The 17,771-nt window shown below is 40.4% G+C and overlaps 1 protein-coding gene across 2 annotated transcripts in view; it reads left to right on the forward strand.

Moving 5' to 3' along the window:
* Window positions 1-17,771, forward strand: part of uvrag (UV radiation resistance associated gene) — an 83,986-nt gene that overhangs the window by 17,151 nt on the left and 49,064 nt on the right. For both annotated transcript variants that reach the window (XM_058628118.1, XM_058628119.1), the window contains exons 8-11: window positions 3,430-3,556; window positions 12,242-12,326; window positions 16,096-16,183; window positions 17,010-17,070. In XM_058628118.1, coding sequence (XP_058484101.1) covers window positions 3,430-3,556; window positions 12,242-12,326; window positions 16,096-16,183; window positions 17,010-17,070 — 361 coding nt within the window. The remainder of the gene's footprint in view (window positions 1-3,429; window positions 3,557-12,241; window positions 12,327-16,095; window positions 16,184-17,009; window positions 17,071-17,771) is intronic.

Genomic DNA, 17,771 nt, shown 5'->3' on the forward strand with positions numbered 1-17,771 from the left:
CTCTCTGTGTTTTGCAAATGGATGTCACAACACAAGATGTCTGGTAGTTTGAACCAGTACCAGAGAAATATTCTACAATTCTCAATACCAAATTCAATACCACCGCAAAGAATTGTATGAGCACATGATGGATCACGTGACTATATAACTTCAAAAATATTACTGATATAGTGGAATGACTGGCTTATAAGTGCTTGAGCACCTATTAGACAACCTAATAAAATTGGAGTCTTGACTCTTTGACATTCTAAAGTTATAAAATGCCAGAAAATGGGACATGACCTTCTCAAATGTCTCAAACAGTTCTAATGATTTCTGAAAAATCAGATGGTTTGTTTTAAGTCATTAAAACCTACACACAAACATTGATGAATCGATTAGCAGTATTTTTATTTAGTAATCGATAAATAATCGAATATTCATTGCGGTGCTACGGTTTGCTTTTGGTTGTCTTTTCTTGTTCCTGATGATCAGGAACATCAGGAACATCAGTCTCTTCTTGACATGTTGTGGTGGACCTGTTTTTACACCCACACTTCCTGCCGCCTTTTCAAGTCTTTACTGTTTACTTTACGCTGCCTTCTTCACCTTAAGTTTAAAATCAGAGCAGAAATGATCATTCTGCTCTTGTCAGTTTTGGAGGAAGAAGTAACAACATCATAGAATACATTCACTGTCCTCACTACTGTAGGAAAACGAGAGAAGACTCTCAGAGTTTTGGCGTTGACTTATTGAACTACCAGTTCTCTTGACATCCCTGGCTGTGTATGTGGTTTTGCACAGAAACCCAATGTAAGGTTTGGAGTGCCTCTTTATACAGCTGTTACAGCTGTTACTTTCCATTATGTTCTCCACTGGCTTTTGATATGGCTCTTTCTTTCTGTTCCTCTCCCCAGACATCACCCCCAATCTATTGAAGCAGTTCCACTATAGCCTTCTTTAGCCTTCCCACAAAAACATTGAGGCTCCATTCTTTAGCCACAAAGGCCTGCTTTCAAAAACCTGTCTCTGATATTTCCCCCTCAGTGAAATATTCATTAAAACCCTTTTCAGAGCTCACATCAGCTAATAAATCACATAATCCCTCGTCTTCTACCTTTCTGTAAAAACCCGCCAACTTGGAGTGAGTGGAGCATTGTGTGGCTCTTCTAAGGGTCTCCCTCAGTGCCTCTGGTCAGCTCTGTATGATCCTTCTGTGTGTGTCATAGTGAGCGTGGATCAAAGGAGGACAGAGTGGAGGCCACCAACCCCAGTGCGTGGCCCTTTCACCCTCTCACCCACTCTCTGCCATTAATCTGCTGGGTTATAACATGCTCCCCCTACGCCTGCTGCTTATTTACTCAGCTGACCCACTGCTGTTTGATGTTCAGTTGGAGTCAGACGGGCCCTGCTGGTGGTTTACAGTCTCTCTCTCTCGCACACACAGACTCACATGGCTATGACCCACTTGTCAACTATGCAGCTCAGTGAAAGTGTAGGAGGCTTTCGGTTCGTGCCAAAGCCAGTGGTGGTTAACATGCAAGCATCAGGGTGCGACACACTGCAACGATGGAGGCTCTATCAGTCTTCACTCTGCGACTGATACCGCTCAATGTTTTGCCACAGAACCCTCAGAAGACTTCAAGAAGAAGCATATCTGTGTTTCCCCAGATCCCGGGCCTCGATTGTTATCCAAGTGTTTATGCGTGTCAGAGATGCCACTGTCCAAGATACAGAGTGAACAACAAGGGGTGAATCTCTGTTATCCTGAGAGAAAGTGTTCTCCCTCCCATTCCCTCATTCTCCATGTCATCCATCATGTCTCCATGTCCCTCTCCTCCATTTGATCCAGTTTATTCAGCTCCTTGTCGTCATCCACACAGTCCTTAGACGTCAACTCTTAAATTTCCCTTTGCATGTTTTCATTGTATGGTTCTGTTAACCTCTAGTCTCTTTCCGTCATCTGCTCTGGACCTCATTCCCATCCATCTGTCCATGAATCCCTTGTGCTGGTCCTCATTAGCTGGTTAGCCCACTGCAGGCTCCCTTGAAACAAAATAGAGACATGAAGCCTGATGAAGGGACATCCCATGGAGAGGGCAAGATGTTGACTAATGACCTGCATTCTGATGCTGCTGCTAGTCAGGGAGCATGTGGTGACAGAGGCGCCAAGTAAATGTTTTCTTATACAGAGATAAAAACAGATACTCAAACCAGAGGTGTGAAATAATAATTGTTTCTTACCAGGGTTTGTGTGTGTGTGTGTGTGTGTGTGTACTCCCCTGTTTTCGTACCTTTTCTGGGATAAACTCATTTATAATTTAGAGTGGATACTTGGGCAGAAGTTACCTGGCCAAAAAGAAGGGAACGCAAAGCAAAGGTTTACAGTGCCATAATTTGCAAAGAAAGCCACATGAAAGGACATTCAATACATCGACTTTATGCACTTTGATATCTGTGCTGTGTATAAATAGAGAAATCCTGCACTCACCTAACTTTTCACAGATGTTTTGTTTTCTTCACATAGACAGATATCGTGATGTATCGCTCTATGATTGTCTTGCAATATATTGATTGATCACAGAATCCCACAACAGAGTTACTCTGTGATTCCCACCCCTAATAAACACTGACCTTTTCAGGACCAGTAGTTGTCAAGAGGGCCAATACGTGGTCCTGAATGCACAGAGCCTATTTTCAGGCATTCACTGGTTATGGTTAAGGTTAGGGATAACACTTTGTTTAGGTTGTCCCAATGAATCAAAGACAGTGCAGTGTCTTGAGAAGAATAGCTGCATATGTGTGTGTGTGTGTGTGAGATACCTCTATTTACTTTGTTGAGTGTTGCTACTGTAAAAGAAAACCATTATATTTTAAGAGTTTATTTATACACAAACTAAAAAGGAAGCAATAATGAAATGATGTACCAACATTAAAACTGACAAAATGGTTAAAATAAGTAAAGGATTAAATGGAGAGAGCTCAGTCTGAAGCCCTTTTTAGTGTTATTTTAAAAAAACCCTCAGTCCTTGTTGAATTATTATATCATATTATAAATATTTGTATAATCTTACAGCAACACTGATTATATCATTATAAGCTTGTGCATGGACATGCCTTTTATGTGATGTGGCAGACATAACTAGATGTTATAGCAGGAAAAGGACAGTAGTAAATAATAATCAGAAAGTAGATCTTGTTAATAATATTAATTGAAGTATTTATGAATGTAAATGCTAAATGTTATTACTATTGAATAATAAGCAGAATGGTGCAGTATAAAGGTGTGTGATTGATACTATATTATGTATTCTTCCTCTCTTTGAGACTGTTAGTCCAGGTTTTATAAAAGCGTTTTAAACCATTTCTTGACCCAACGCATCATCTCCTCTCTGTTTTCTCTCCCTGTCTGTCTGTCTGTCTGTCTTGTTTACCGTTTGCTGTGAGCAGAAGAAAGAGCGGGAGTGCATGCAGCTGCGTAGAGCCGTGCTGCGCAGCGAGCTGCAGCGGCAGAGGAAGGCGCTCGGCAGGGAGATAGACCTGCGGCAGAAGGAGAGGGCTCAGCTTCAGAAGAAAGGTAAAGCAAATGAGAAGTATGCAGAAGGGTGGGACATAAACTCATGCTGACTGCTTTGTTCTTCTTCTGCGGCTACTCGCAATGCTTTAATAGTTGTGGTTGTCAAGATGACTTCAGTTAATGCCGCTTGATAAGTATATAACAAAGGTGCAATCAAGTGAATGATGGGTAATAATCTCTCTTTAGATTCATTTTGAAAGTAAAACAATATGTTGCCTCAGCCCTGCAAATGAAATGTCGCTGAGTGAACGGTGATTATCTACTTCAAACTGAAATAATTCACAGTGTCATTAGAAACCAAGTGGCATTCGCCCGCAAGTGACTGAGCCAACCATGTGACAAAACATGAAAGCTCATATAGCTCTATGTAGTCAGTGCATCAATCAGTGGTTTTTGCCTGAGCTAACATGAACTCATTGGTGGTCATAAAAAATGAAAGGCACGGAGCATTCTGCTACTCATTTTGTTGTCTCTTAAATTGCTTCATAACTCAAATCCAGCTCGTGACTTAATACACTCTCACCAGAGTCCCAGATCCTTTCATGTATAACCACAAAAGGCTGTTTCAGCCACCCATTTTTGAAGATAATAAGAGTGTTCTTATGAAGTAGCTTTATATTATTATTAAAAAAAAAAGGGGGCTAAGTGGGATATGATTAATTTTTTTTTGTCAGAATAACACAATAATTCCTGTGTTTATGATTCATTTAATCCATTTATGAACTGAGTTCCTTTTATTAAATCCTTGATAATTCCGCTCAGCTGACATTGAGCGTGATCTCACCAGCTCTTCAACACAGAGACACAAACAACCATTTGCACTCACATTCACACCTACGGTCAATTTAGAGTCACCAATTATCCTGAGCCCAATCTGTGGGAGGAAGCTGTAATACCCGGAGAAAACCCACACGTACACGTACACAACGTTCAGCCTTCACACAGACATGGGACTCAAACCAGGAACCTTGTTACTGTGGAGTCTACTGTTGAACTTAATCAATTTCTTTGTTGTGTGTGATATGAGAGTTTTGTCAACAATATTACAATTCATTTTGTGATTATTGTGGACAAGAGTGCAAATTGTGATGATGACAAATTGAACAAAGGTCTGTATGATTGTCTTAGTGCTGTCCAAGAAAATGCACAGATGACTGATCTCTTTTTAAAAGTATGTAACTTGAATATGCAAACTGTAAACCTCAAAAAAAATGCAAAGAGATTATACGATACTGTTTAAAAACTTAACAACCGGGATTAAAGTATAAAGCAAACTAGTGCTGTACACTCACTAATGTTTTTATTGAATTAAATTGCAGCTTTTGGCTGTTATGCAAATACACAGGCTTTGGTATTGGATAATTATATCCAATACTGTCATGTGACCAATTATACTGTGCAATACGTGCAATATAACGCGCATCGTAGTGATCTGTGCAAGAAAACCATCCCTGCACCTCCTCTGAGCTCTAGTCCCGTCCTTGAGGAAATCTGGGTAGACTTTGACCAATCACAGAGCAGGTTAGAGTTCAGTTCAACTGGCAAACACTTCTATTGGCTATTCTACAACAGCATATGTGTGCCATCTGTAGAATGAAAGCTAATGAAGGAGAGAAGCGTTTAAAAGGCAGTATAACTGAGGACAAATGCAATAAAACATGTCAATATTGGCAGAGTTTCAGCGATTGTTATGAATATGACAGTAGTAGTAATACATACAGTTGATTTTTAACAAGCTGTGAATGAACAATCAACTGCGTTTCCTGTCATCCTGGCGACTACAAGTTCATTACAAACGTCATACACGTGCTGTAAATTTATTTAACACGACATGCAGCGCTGTGCCATGTCAGTCATGTGATTTTGTTGTTGGGGAAATCTCAATTTTAAACACGTCAGTCATGGCCTCTGCGCTGGCCTGACAGCAGCAGGTAGACTGAGCGCGCCTTGTGTTAGTTACCTGTTCATTCCAGCGTACAGTCAGAGCATAGTAGAGAGTGTTGTCACATACAGGAAACCTCAGTCAGTCCGCCGGTCAGAGCACTGGAGTCGCTCGACAACACATACACACACACGTACAGTATATAGAGGCATTCCTGTGGTTTCTGCAGCTTGTGCCAGGCCACTAAAGGAACAGTGTCGGTGCAACAGTGTCATATCGTTAACCCTGTGAAGTCTTGAGAGCTGAGGAGTGTTTTACTGCTGCTTGTTTCACTTCATTATGAAATAAAAGGCTTATGAAAATGTGAATACACATGCAGGTGGATACAGGAGGATTTTTTTTTTAAATTTAGTTTAGTTTAAACTTTACTTTAAAATGCCTTCCTTGCGCTGACTAATACCTTATTCTTGTCATCACTAGTGGTGTTTGTCTTGAAGCTGTCCAGATGCTCTCTTTAAGAAACGTTTGCTGTTTGGCCAAAGGGCAGGGCATCTCACTGAGCCGCCAACCTGCAGTGGAGATTGTCAATGATTATTATGAAGGCTGCACCTGAATGCCGATGTCCACACACACACTTACCCAGAGACACAACACTGAGAGGCACTAAGAGTCGGAGGGGGAATTTTTCTTTGTGCTGCAGTTCTTTAAAATGGCTGTTAATCCTCTGCCTCTTTACCTGTCACTTTACCTGTCACTACTCCGTCTAGGGCCAAAACAAAAGATGCTGCTGCCCTCCTTCTCTGCAGCTCTTTCATGGCGTCTTTCCAGACTGGACAGGTGCTCATTAAGTGACAGGAAAAAAAAGCGTTCTGCAGGTTTAAGATAAAGGTTTTTTTTTTTTTAGGATTGTTTGGAAAGAGCCAGTCTGAAATTTTGTTTGGGTTTTTCCCCCCCCTCAAACTCAAAATACAAAAGCAAAAACCATATGCTTGCAGAGCTTATGCTGTTCTCCCTACTTGCGTTTTAATGTTTTCCAGTCAGCATGCACATAAACATTTGTTTCACAATGTTATATATAAAAAAAATTGCATTATTTACACACAGGACGGACAGGTGTTTATAGTATCCCATACAGCAGTTGACGTGTGTCTGTTTATATTTAGGTTGGCACCGTGGCATGTTTGTTTCGTCTAATCACGTCTTTCATTTTGGAGACGTATGTGATTTTATCAGTTGGAGGTTACGTTTTTATTGCAAACCTTTGCTTTGCGTTCCCACACAAACAAGAAGATTTAACACAGATTGCTTAACAGGAACAATCATTTTTTTTTTATCCCCATTTAACGTCAATGTTGGTTCAATTAGTGTTTAATTTGTGGAATTTTCACACATTCCAGTGCTTATGAGACACAGCTTTCTTTGGAAGTTTTATTGACAGCTTGTGGAAGTACATTGCTATGCAATAAATCCCTGTCTCATATGGACTTCATCTCTTTTCTTAGTCACGCTCTTTTTTTTTTTTTTATCTGTACCTGGCTGTGAGGTCTACCCATCCCTCCCATATTAATAGAGCCTATTGGCAAATGAATCCTACCAACCTGTTATTTCCAAAATGACTGTTTTTCTCTCAAAAAACAGAGCCATTTGTGGGGTGGTTGGGTTTTGTCGGGTACCACTGCCGATATCTGCCACGTCATTCTTACTAGATTTTTACTAGTCAAAATGACGTCACTTTTCCCATTCATGTGTATGGGGTTTGTCATTATTGATATCTACAATTCAGTTGCGGATAATCTGTTGTCATTTTGGCTAATAAAAACTGAACCGCATATATCGGAAACTGTAGTTTTGACTCTGTCTATCTGTAATGGTGATTCCAGATAGTCAAACTTTAAATGTTAAAAAAGGCTTTCCATACACCCCGCCCTTTTGCCCCATGTCAGCTAGGATTGGCACCAGCAGCGGCCGTCATGTGGAGGATTAAGCGATAGACAATATATGGACGTGCTGCGGTCGCTGTCATCCCGTCGACAGGTTAACGACCAGCTGTTTGATACCCAACGATTGACATTAATGTCGGTGAAATCATAGCTAGAATGTCGAAAGCGCGGTTGTCTTTACTCCTCTTCACATGCACACATGCTATATACTGGCAATGTTGGCTGCGTGTTTCCCACACAAAGCATAACAGAGGACATTGGAGCATGACCGAAAAGATTTTTTCACAGCTGTGAATTTGAAATAAAAGTCACTCTTTCCTGCCCTGCAGATTGAATGAATTTGGTTTTGGTGGGGGTCACACTCTTGTCACAATTTCCTCCCGTCTAATTTACCTCCTTCCACGTTAAGCAGAAGACATAAATCAGGTCTGTAAATGGCATTTATTGTACTTAGTAAAGGTAGTTATTCTCACGCTCTGTCACACCGCCAGGGCTCCTAAGCCATAAATGTCAGTGGTTGGGTTTCTGAAGTGTGAGGTGCACAGTGTTGTGAAGGTACGGTGTGTGCGTAGGTATTTGTCACCTCAGAGAGAAGGTCTCATCTTGAAGCTATCATCATTAGGGCTACTTTAGCAGCAGCAGCAGCAGCTCGGCTTAACACATCTGCACCGTTCAGCTGCCATCTTGACTCAGGATAAGAGTTGACAGGCCAACACTCTGACTAATGACTCACTAGCATTTCTTTTTTCTTTTTCTTGTCTGAAATAGACAACTTTTTAAGCTTAAATTTGTCATTTTGATATTAAAATTGATTGCAGCGTCACCATTTCTGTTCATATTGAACCCTGCAGGCCTTGCTTTTTCTTAAAAAGTCTCTTGGCACAATGAAACGGTGCTACTTTGGATCCAAAACAATGGGGAAAATAGCTTTTACTGAGTGTATATCATGATTTTCATGCGTGGTTGCTTATAGGGGCTGGGTTATAATTCAATAACATGTACAGGATATCAGGATTTAACATCTTCAATAGAGACATAAAACAAAAGACCTATATATTTCAATGTAATGTGTATACACTGCACAAACAGCGGTTAGCCATAAATTGTAGAATCCTGCGTCTTGTATATATGTACATAATTTATGTGAGCTTAATAAAACAATGAGGCTGTTGCAAGGCCCGGCGAGTTTATTTGTAAACTATTTATCGCACCATTCTGGCACAAGGCAATTCAAAAGGCTTTGTAAATGTGTAATTGTAAAAACAATAAAGAATAAGCAAAAAAGTGCATGAGAAGGCTTCTTGTGTTACCCCGGTGTTACGTCAGGCTGCAGAGAAACTCTGTGTGGTGAGTTTAGATCCAGGCAAGATATATGTTTCCAGATAAATGACAGACAAAAGGAAACAGATGCTGTCAATTAATCAGTTAATAAATTCTTAATCAGTTACATTTTTAACAGCAATTCCTATTCCTAGGTTTTATCATGGCCCAATACTGGCTCTGATTAACACAGGGAGAGCTCTGGTGACGACTCGACCCTTAATGTGTACTGCCCTGTTGTTAACAGTGTGAACAATTCCCAGACACACACGTTATGTATTCCTTCTGAACCTTTTCTTAGTGAATCTTCAGCTCAATTCATCGGTTGTGGTTCCCTCTGCATCACAGCCATCTTCATTTCCATCGTGTCACACCGCTGCGTTAGATGCGGCATGTGTTAAAAAGTCACTGAAACGTCTTGACTTATCTCTCTCTCGAGTCTTTACACTGTAAACCTTTGACTCTTGCGTCCTCCATTACCTTCACATTCCCACAGCTCAGCCGTCAGAGGGACCACACTCGCGTCTGAAAATAGAAACCTATCCGCTTCAGATACAGTTTTGTATCCTCTATCTCTCACTGGCATTTTAATACAGAAGATAATATAGCTTAATAGCCAGAAAGCCTTGTGTGTGTATACATCTGCGTGATATGATGTTGTCAACCTGTGCGAAACTGGAACAGGTTAAAGGGATAATGATGTAGAAAAAAAAAGAAAAAAAAAGGCTGAGCAGATCAGATGAGACATACTTGGGCAATACATGAAAGCACGCCTGCAATACAGGCCTGTACAGTCAGTGTTAAAATGTGTTTTCATGTCGTCACTCACTACAGAAGGATGGTCTGTCTGATCTGTCTGACATAATCTGTCTTCTGCGTTAATCTGATGGAGATACTTGCGAGTACCTCTATTTTCTCCCTCCCGCTGTGCGCGCAACGTCCTCCCTCTACCTTTCATCCTCACCGTGCCAGCGCTAGCAGCCTGGACGTGGAGTGGAAATATGTGATAAAAAGCAGGTGCTGTGATCCGTGCGATCACACGTGTGATTTGACAGCCTAATTGCCCAGGACTCGCTTTTCTGCCAGCTCCAGTCGCCCCGCTCTCCGCTGAGGGTGGAGCTCAGGCTCAGAGTCAAATTGGAATTGGAAGTTATTTCAAATTAGAAAGAAGCTGCTTACACACAAATTAAAATATATGTCTAAGAATCTTATATTCATTGATTCATTGTAGACCACAGCTTAAAAAGATTAAGAGTAATTTTTCATGCAAAAAAACATTCCTGATAGTTTCTTTTTATTAGGCATTTGGTTACAATAAGTAAAACAGACACACTGAGGAAACTCGGATCGTCTTGTTTATTCCTGTTTATTGTAATCCACATCTGTCTTCAATCAAATTAATTTTATATGTTGCCTGCGACCAGAGACATTTTGTTTTTCGAGTTGTCCATCTGTCCGCCTGTCCAATTCTTGTGAACACGAGGGAAGAACTCTCAAGGCCTTTAAGGAATTTCTGATTTCGGGAAGTTCTGATTCTGTTTGTTTGATCTTCATGAACAGAAACTACGTAACGTTATTTGTACACTGCGTCTTTGATCGGAAAACAGGCTATGTCAAGCAATACTATCAGACCTGACTGAGAGATCATGTTTCATGTTCGTTGCGTATCCACCAGCAGCACAGGGGCAGTCATGTTAAGCTGGCCAGCTTAATCAACACAGGTCAAACTCATTTGACAATGGTTTGAATGTAACCAACATGCGCTTATATTGAAGTTAAGCTACAGCTTTAAGCATGAACCAAATAGATTTTAGTGATGAAAGTCCAAAGGTCACTGTGAGGTCACAAGATCAACGTGTGTTTGTCTCACACTCATCTTAAAAATCATTTCCTTGAATCTCATTCGAATGTCCAATCGGTGATTAAAGATCAATGCTCACCGTGACCTCCGTGTTTTTATGAACACGATGTATTAAAAACACCTGGAAGGAAATTTGATTAAATCCAGTACAAACTCTCACTTGGACACGAGGATGGACTTGTGCGTCACTGCTGTGACCTTACAAAACCATGAATGATTTATCTTACAAAGGCATCAGGAGAATTCTTTTAAATTTAGCACAAATTTTCTTTTAGACTCTTGGGTTCATTTTTTTTTAAGATTTGGGCAGTCAACGTCAAAGTCTCAGTGGTCTCGCAAGATGTTTGTTGGGCCTCTTTAGGTCCACAATGTTGTATGAGCCGGGGGAAATTGTGCACACTGCATTGTTGGGCAGATGTGTAGTACTTGTGTTGTAGTTTCTTGCTCAAATATGTTTATATTTCAATCCACATCATGTCTGTGCTCTTCTCTATGTCTTACTGTAAATCAGCAGCTGCATTGACAAGAAACATCAGTACTGATTTTTACATTCATAGTTGATTTTGTGATCATTTCGTCATTGTTATTTTTAATGAAGAGCTTTGGTGACTTACTTTTTAAATTATGACAAACTATCACCAACACAGTTCTCTATATAAATCATGATAAGAGCAAACCGTTAGGTACTGTAACATTTCTGACTATATTTACTGCCATTTCTGTGCGGCCTTATATTGTTTTGAATATGAATACCAGCCATTTTCAAGGGATGTTTTTTAAATCACAACTTCATTATTGTAATCGTGTGTTATTTAATACATCTCAAGTACTGTAAAAGGCTGCAAAAAATGATGCATACAATAATAAAATCCTCTGAGCTCTTATTTAGGACTACGGTCAACATTATTGAATATTAAGAGCCCTGAACAATAAGCATTTTATATCTTTTTTTTTTGTTTGTTTTAGTTGTCCAATTAAATAGGAACAATAAATAAGCAAACATTTTTGTTTCGTTAAGAAGATAAATATGCAAAGAGCATGTGGTGCAGGAAATCCTTTCTTCTTATTTATTTATAATAATCTGGATCATATGCCGCAACTGCTGCAAAGCAAAATAAATTAGAAATAAAGTGAAAACAAAACCCCAGAATGACTTTTAATAGACAGCTGCTGCATGAAGTTATTCAATTTTTACCCATTAGCTTTGTGAAATCCTAGGTCATGTTTCTGTTGCATTTACCTCCGTCGTACCATATGTGATGCTATTATTATGATTATGATCACATACGCTGTTTGGAGAAATACTCTTTTATAACCCTAAATTATACTTCGCTGCTTTATGGTTTCATGCTACACTGAGTTACTGTGAGCTCGCCAATATTGCGGTTGCACAACTTCCTCAAGATGTATCATTGCTGTCCCTTATCTGTCGGATTTTATTTATTCAGCCAGCTCAGTATTTAGAGTCAGACAAATCCTGTAATCTGCATACATGTGTTGTTTATTTTCGTGTGTTGTCAAAAGGAAATTGTTTTGGCCTCGTGAAACGACTTGTTTCATGTTTCTCAGGTTTTAACAGTGGATGGCATCCAACGAAACGCAAGCCCACCTGGCTGTTGAGATGAAGTGGAGCAGCAACACACACACCTGATTATTTCCTCTTTTTTTTTTCTCTCTTTCAGAGGAAGCGTTCTCCGCTCAGCACGAGAGTCTGAAGGAAGAGAGGGAATCTTTAACCAAGCTGCAGAAAGAATGCACCGCCAAGAGGTATGTGTAACCCTGTAATTAGCCGCTGCTTTATTTCTGCAAAGAAAACACATTTTTCAAATGCATTTCCCTCACTGCCAGGGGCCCCACTCAATGGTGTGATCCAGCGTGTTGCTCTACAATATTGAATTGTGATGAGATTACATCCTGCACTCTGCCTCCCACCTTGCACTTTCAAAACAAGGGGATGTTTTTGTGGCTGGCACTGTCTATTTATGTGCTCTCAGGGTTTGCACATTGTGCTAAAAACCCTATCAGCCGGTGTTTGCCTTGGCCCATGCGGAGACGTTTGCAGAGGATGCTGGATACAGCTTTGTTTGTTGGAGAATTACCTGGCAGTCTCAAAGTAAACCCTAGTCCCAGGAAGGCTAGTGGGGCCTCTCAGACCAAACAAAGAGGAAATTAATACAGAAAATGACTATCTGTTGATAGTTTTCATAGAAATATATCCTTTTTTCACTTATAGGCCCTTTTTACACCTGGCATTAGAATGCATTCTCTGTGATCAGATAGTGATCAGATGCGTCCCCGGTATCCACATCAAGATCCGATTGCTATCTGATCATGGTCATCCGACCCCTTACGACACCTGCCCCTCTTCTTCAGCATAGATTTCCAGCAGCAGATCAACAACAACAACAACAACGTTGGCTACATGTTAAGTTACGCTATTGTATCGTCTGCCTCTGCACTACTGGTGTAGACACACAAATGCACCTTTAGTCAGGTCTGACAAAAGAAGTTACATACTGCAGCTTTAACACTTAACAAGTCTAATTGCACAGCTTATTTTACTGCAGTGGGGCAAAAAGACTGAAAACATAAATGTTCTTTACTTTGCTTTCTTAGACTCCTTTTTACGTCTGGCATTAAGATGCTTTTCATATCCAGATCGTACAGTATCGGGTATCTAGGTCTGGATTGTTTAGTGTCTGGGGCCCCATTCAGATTCGATCACAGGTGGATCGTGATGAGTAGGACTGTTGGCACCTGGCATTAAAATGCAGAGTACGTCTCCTGTGACCAAGTGTGGCCGGGGTTTATGTGATTTGTTTTTAACCTGATCACATCTGGAATTTACGTTTTGACTGAACCATTCGGGGAAAATATGTAATTACAATGTTTGTGGTGGATAATGCACATAAAGATTTGATTCAGTGAATATTGAAGTAAAGTTTTTTTAAGTAATGTTTTTTTTATAGATCATACTGTAGATTATCATAATAGATCAATCAAAAATGAGTGAATTAATTAAAGCTGTGTATTATTTCACTCCAGTGTATCTTCACATTATTCATAGATCTATATAATGATAACACAAGATCACATAGTTATAATAATATTTGAGGACTGAGGAGATGACCGCTTAGTGAGTGCTGCTCGCTACCTTCTGCCCATGCAGTTGTATGTGGACAGATATTTGCATTTACACTTGTGTTTAATTTGATCACAATGTGTCCCCGACTACCTGCAGAGGTGTTTTCATCAAATCCCAATCTATTCTCGGTTCCTCTTGGCCACATTTAGATGTGCACTTTCATGTGTTTAAGCTCTATCCAGCTGCTATCTGACCTCCATGAGCACATTTTAATGCCAGGTGTAAATTCGGGGTATTGATTTGTATCAGCATGTCTATTTATGAGAAACCTAAATTGTGCACATATTGTTATAAACATTTCTAAACTTTTTCAGTACGATTTCACACATATTCACTTATGTTTCAGATTCATTTGTCACAGAAATCATCACACCCTCACATTTGAACTTGAGTGGTGTAATTTACTCATGAAAATACAGGAAACTAACCATATAAATGGTCCTTTTTTTAATTGGGGCCCTGTCTTTATTCACACCCTGCTATGACAAAACTTTTAGGGCACTAAAGCAATAGCAGAAAGTGAGATGAGAGGTTAGAACTAGAACCTGCTGTTGATCACAAACTGGATTGTCTGCCTTTGCTGGCTTACACCAGCTAATATTCAGATTAAGACAAAATCTTTTTATGATTATGGACGTATATTGAACGGGGCAGTGACCAGAAACATTATGCACAAACAAAAGGTTTGTAAAGGCCTTACATCATGGTGGTTTAATGTATTGGAAGTGGCAGATCCTGCTGGACAGAGCGGGTCAGACTGTCATTACACACCAATCAGTCTCCTCTCTTGCGTATACAAAGCAGCCGCACACAAGGAAAGGGTAACGATAAGAGACTGCTAACCACAGGCAAAGCTAAATCGGAAATTCATGTGAAAGCCGAGGAACCCGGACTGGGAGGATGCATCACATTCAATCAAGGTTGTTCCACCAAAACCGCCTTTTCATCTGCGTTTAATGAGGCACTTTTACCCACAAGAAGAGGTGCAAGTATTGGATAGGACGTCCAACGAGGGGAAAGACTCGCACACCCCACGCCTTCCAGTCATGAGTCAGGTTTCATTAGTCAACAACTTAAGAAATACAGTTAAATCAGGGGAATGTTGTTGTGTTACTCAGACATAAGCAGTAACAGGAGCGTATGTGTATGTATCCTTTTAAAGAAGGCTGTTGTTGTGAGGGAATAATGGTGAATTTTCTGTTATCGGACATTGAGTTACGTTCAAGACTAGTAGAGCTATGTAGAATCAGTTTGAGTTTGCCATTTGCCCAGCCATGCCCACTTGTACGACACATCAATAAGCACATATTTCAGGAGCCAGGGTTTGAACCACTGACTTGCTAGTTGGTTGACAACCCGCTTTACTGTCACAGCTGTCACATTTAACTATGAAAAATCTGTGCTACATTAACGTTTCCCTGTATATGCATCTTTTATTATATGCAGCATTGTGTCACTTAAGTCTCTCATACCAAGGCCAAAAGGTCAAAGCCTTCGTTAAAATTAAGGAAGTGGGTAAATAAGACCATGTGTTGGTTGTAAATGCAGCAAATGTCATGTTTCCATATGACATTTTTTTGGAAAGCCATGAAATTTAAAGAAGCAATGTGAAGAAAACATTATTTTCTATCTAAGCCCAAAAAAAGTTATTCGTTCAAACTCTTATTTGCTGGTATTTTACAATTAGATTTAGAGTTTGACGAGTAGTCGCTTGAGCAGAAGCAAGAAATGTCAAATAAATTTCTTTGTGTGATATTGTATCTCACTGGTGAATGTGGTTGTGTGTGTGCGCCTCGCACAAAGAGAATATTATTTCCACCAAAAACAACATGTAGTCTCTCGCACTCTGCGTTGCATAACTCAGGGCGAACCACAGCTGACACTGACAGCTACTGGGGCAAACTCAGGGACTTCTCTACTTCCCACAGGTCGTGATCGTCTTCCAGTCTGTTTTGATAAAGTGACAAGCGGGGGTGATTGATGCTGCAAAGCTAATTAGCGCTGTCCTGTTGGGGATATAAAACTGCTTGTAATTTGGCAGATATGTTGCGGTTTTGTAAACGCTCGAAAATTTATATAAGCCACTTACTCAGGTAGCACTCATCCAAGTGTGGCCTAGACAAAAAGCAGACGGGCCTTAAACTGACATTAACCTGCCATCACATCAGTGTGTAGCACATATAAACTCAGTCTGTTCATCGTATTTTCCGTTACCCTTTAAGCCTTACAGTGGCTCCCAGTGGAGCAATAACTCTCCTGGTGTATTTCTACTACTTCCCATCTCCTCCAGCTTCACTGCAGTCACATCGCTCTGTGCTCTCCTTTGTTGTCCGCTGCTTTTGTCTCACGGTGTCGTCCTTGTGTGTGTTTTTTTTTTCTCCGTCTCTCCAGAGAGCAGTTTCTGAAGAGCAACGCCCAGCTCACCTTCCGCTGTCGTCAGCTCCTCTCCGAGCTCTCCTACATCTACCCCATCCAAGTGGTGAGTCGGACGTAATGGTACACTACTGCGCGATGGGGGCCGCACGATATTGTGCGTGTGCGCGGTAGTGACGTCATGAGGACGTGTGGTCAGTTTGATCGAAAAAATGTCCCGTCGAAACTGTTTTTCTCCTCTCCGTCCAAACAAAACTCAAGAGTTTTCTCTTCTGTGACTAATCTACAAAACAGGTCTGACCTTTTATAGCTTAAATCCAAGTCGGGTTTGTTTGTTTGTTGGATTACTGACGGGGAAACTACAGGTGCAACAAAACCCCAATCACATTCTTCCCTCATCAAGTTTGTTTTCACAATGAGAGCAGCTCTCAGCACTTTTGCCGTTGACCACATCTTGAAGAAAAATATGGAGGCCATCTTTCCAAATCTTAGATAACATATTTTTGCCGCTCGTATTGACGATGGAGCTCATTTAGTTAAATGCTGTTACAGAATAGATTTTCTTCACAGATACACTCCCCCCCCCCCCCCTCACCATCACTCCACTCATTCTAGAACGGTTAAGTCTTTTACAATCCAGCTATCTGCTGAACATTCCTGAGGTTTTTTTTTCCCCCCCAATCATAATGAGTATCCCAACCATATCACAGAAACACACACACACTGTAACATAGCAATGTTAGTTTTTCCAATACTGTGCAGCCCCTAGTGCATGATCGTCTTTGTCTTCGCAGCCAATTTTTCCATGATGTGCATAATGAAACAAACTAAATGCGGACACCACCCGACAATGACTGTGATTAAAAACAAGTGCTCTTCATCTTCTCTGGATCTGCTTCTGCTCGCTGAACCTTCTTCTTTAAATTTTACAGGCTAATCAGTCAGATTATGTCATCTGCGGAGTGAAGCTGCCAAACTCTGAAGACTTTCAAGGTAATTTGCTGTGTGTGTGTGTGTGTGTGAGGATAAGCTGTGGTAAAGCATGCGGAACAAATGTTTTGTCTTAGCTTGAATGATCGTGGCGTAATGGGAATGTCTGGCAGAGGAGTGCATTTTCCAGTTTGAAGGCAGATAATATCCTAGATACGGTAGCTATGATATCATCATGTTGGCTACTCAACGTGGCAATTTTGAGTATTATGTGGGTTGAAAACATGATGTTATAATTACTTATTAAAATGCTGACAGACATAATGGCATAATTGTATCGTCAGTAGTGACCGCTGTATTCACTCGCGAGGAAAGATTGACACCCAACTTAAATGGGACTCGTTTGGTACAATTAAAATCTCAATTTAGATACACATGGCAACAGTTTTTCTGTCGTCAGCCGTCACCGACCTCCAGTGTAAATACTTTCAGCAAATATAGCCGTGGAATGCAAATAGATTGGATCCACAGACCTTGCCGGGTGAATGTTTGTGTCATCAATTATTATGTCAAATATTAGGGTTTATTAGGATTTCAAAAAAAAAAACCCTGCTTGAAGACGCCCTTGTGACGGCAGACATTTCATGTCCATGCAGTTTATTTGAGATATAATTTTATTTGCGATGGTTACACATCGAACCACAACCTAGAAATAGTTATATAAGCAAGTCCACATAGCTGGGACTATTTACAAATAAACATGA

This window comes from Solea solea, chromosome 4 (assembly GCF_958295425.1).
Source record: "Solea solea chromosome 4, fSolSol10.1, whole genome shotgun sequence".
In the NCBI taxonomy this organism is placed as follows: domain Eukaryota; kingdom Metazoa; phylum Chordata; class Actinopteri; order Pleuronectiformes; family Soleidae; genus Solea; species Solea solea.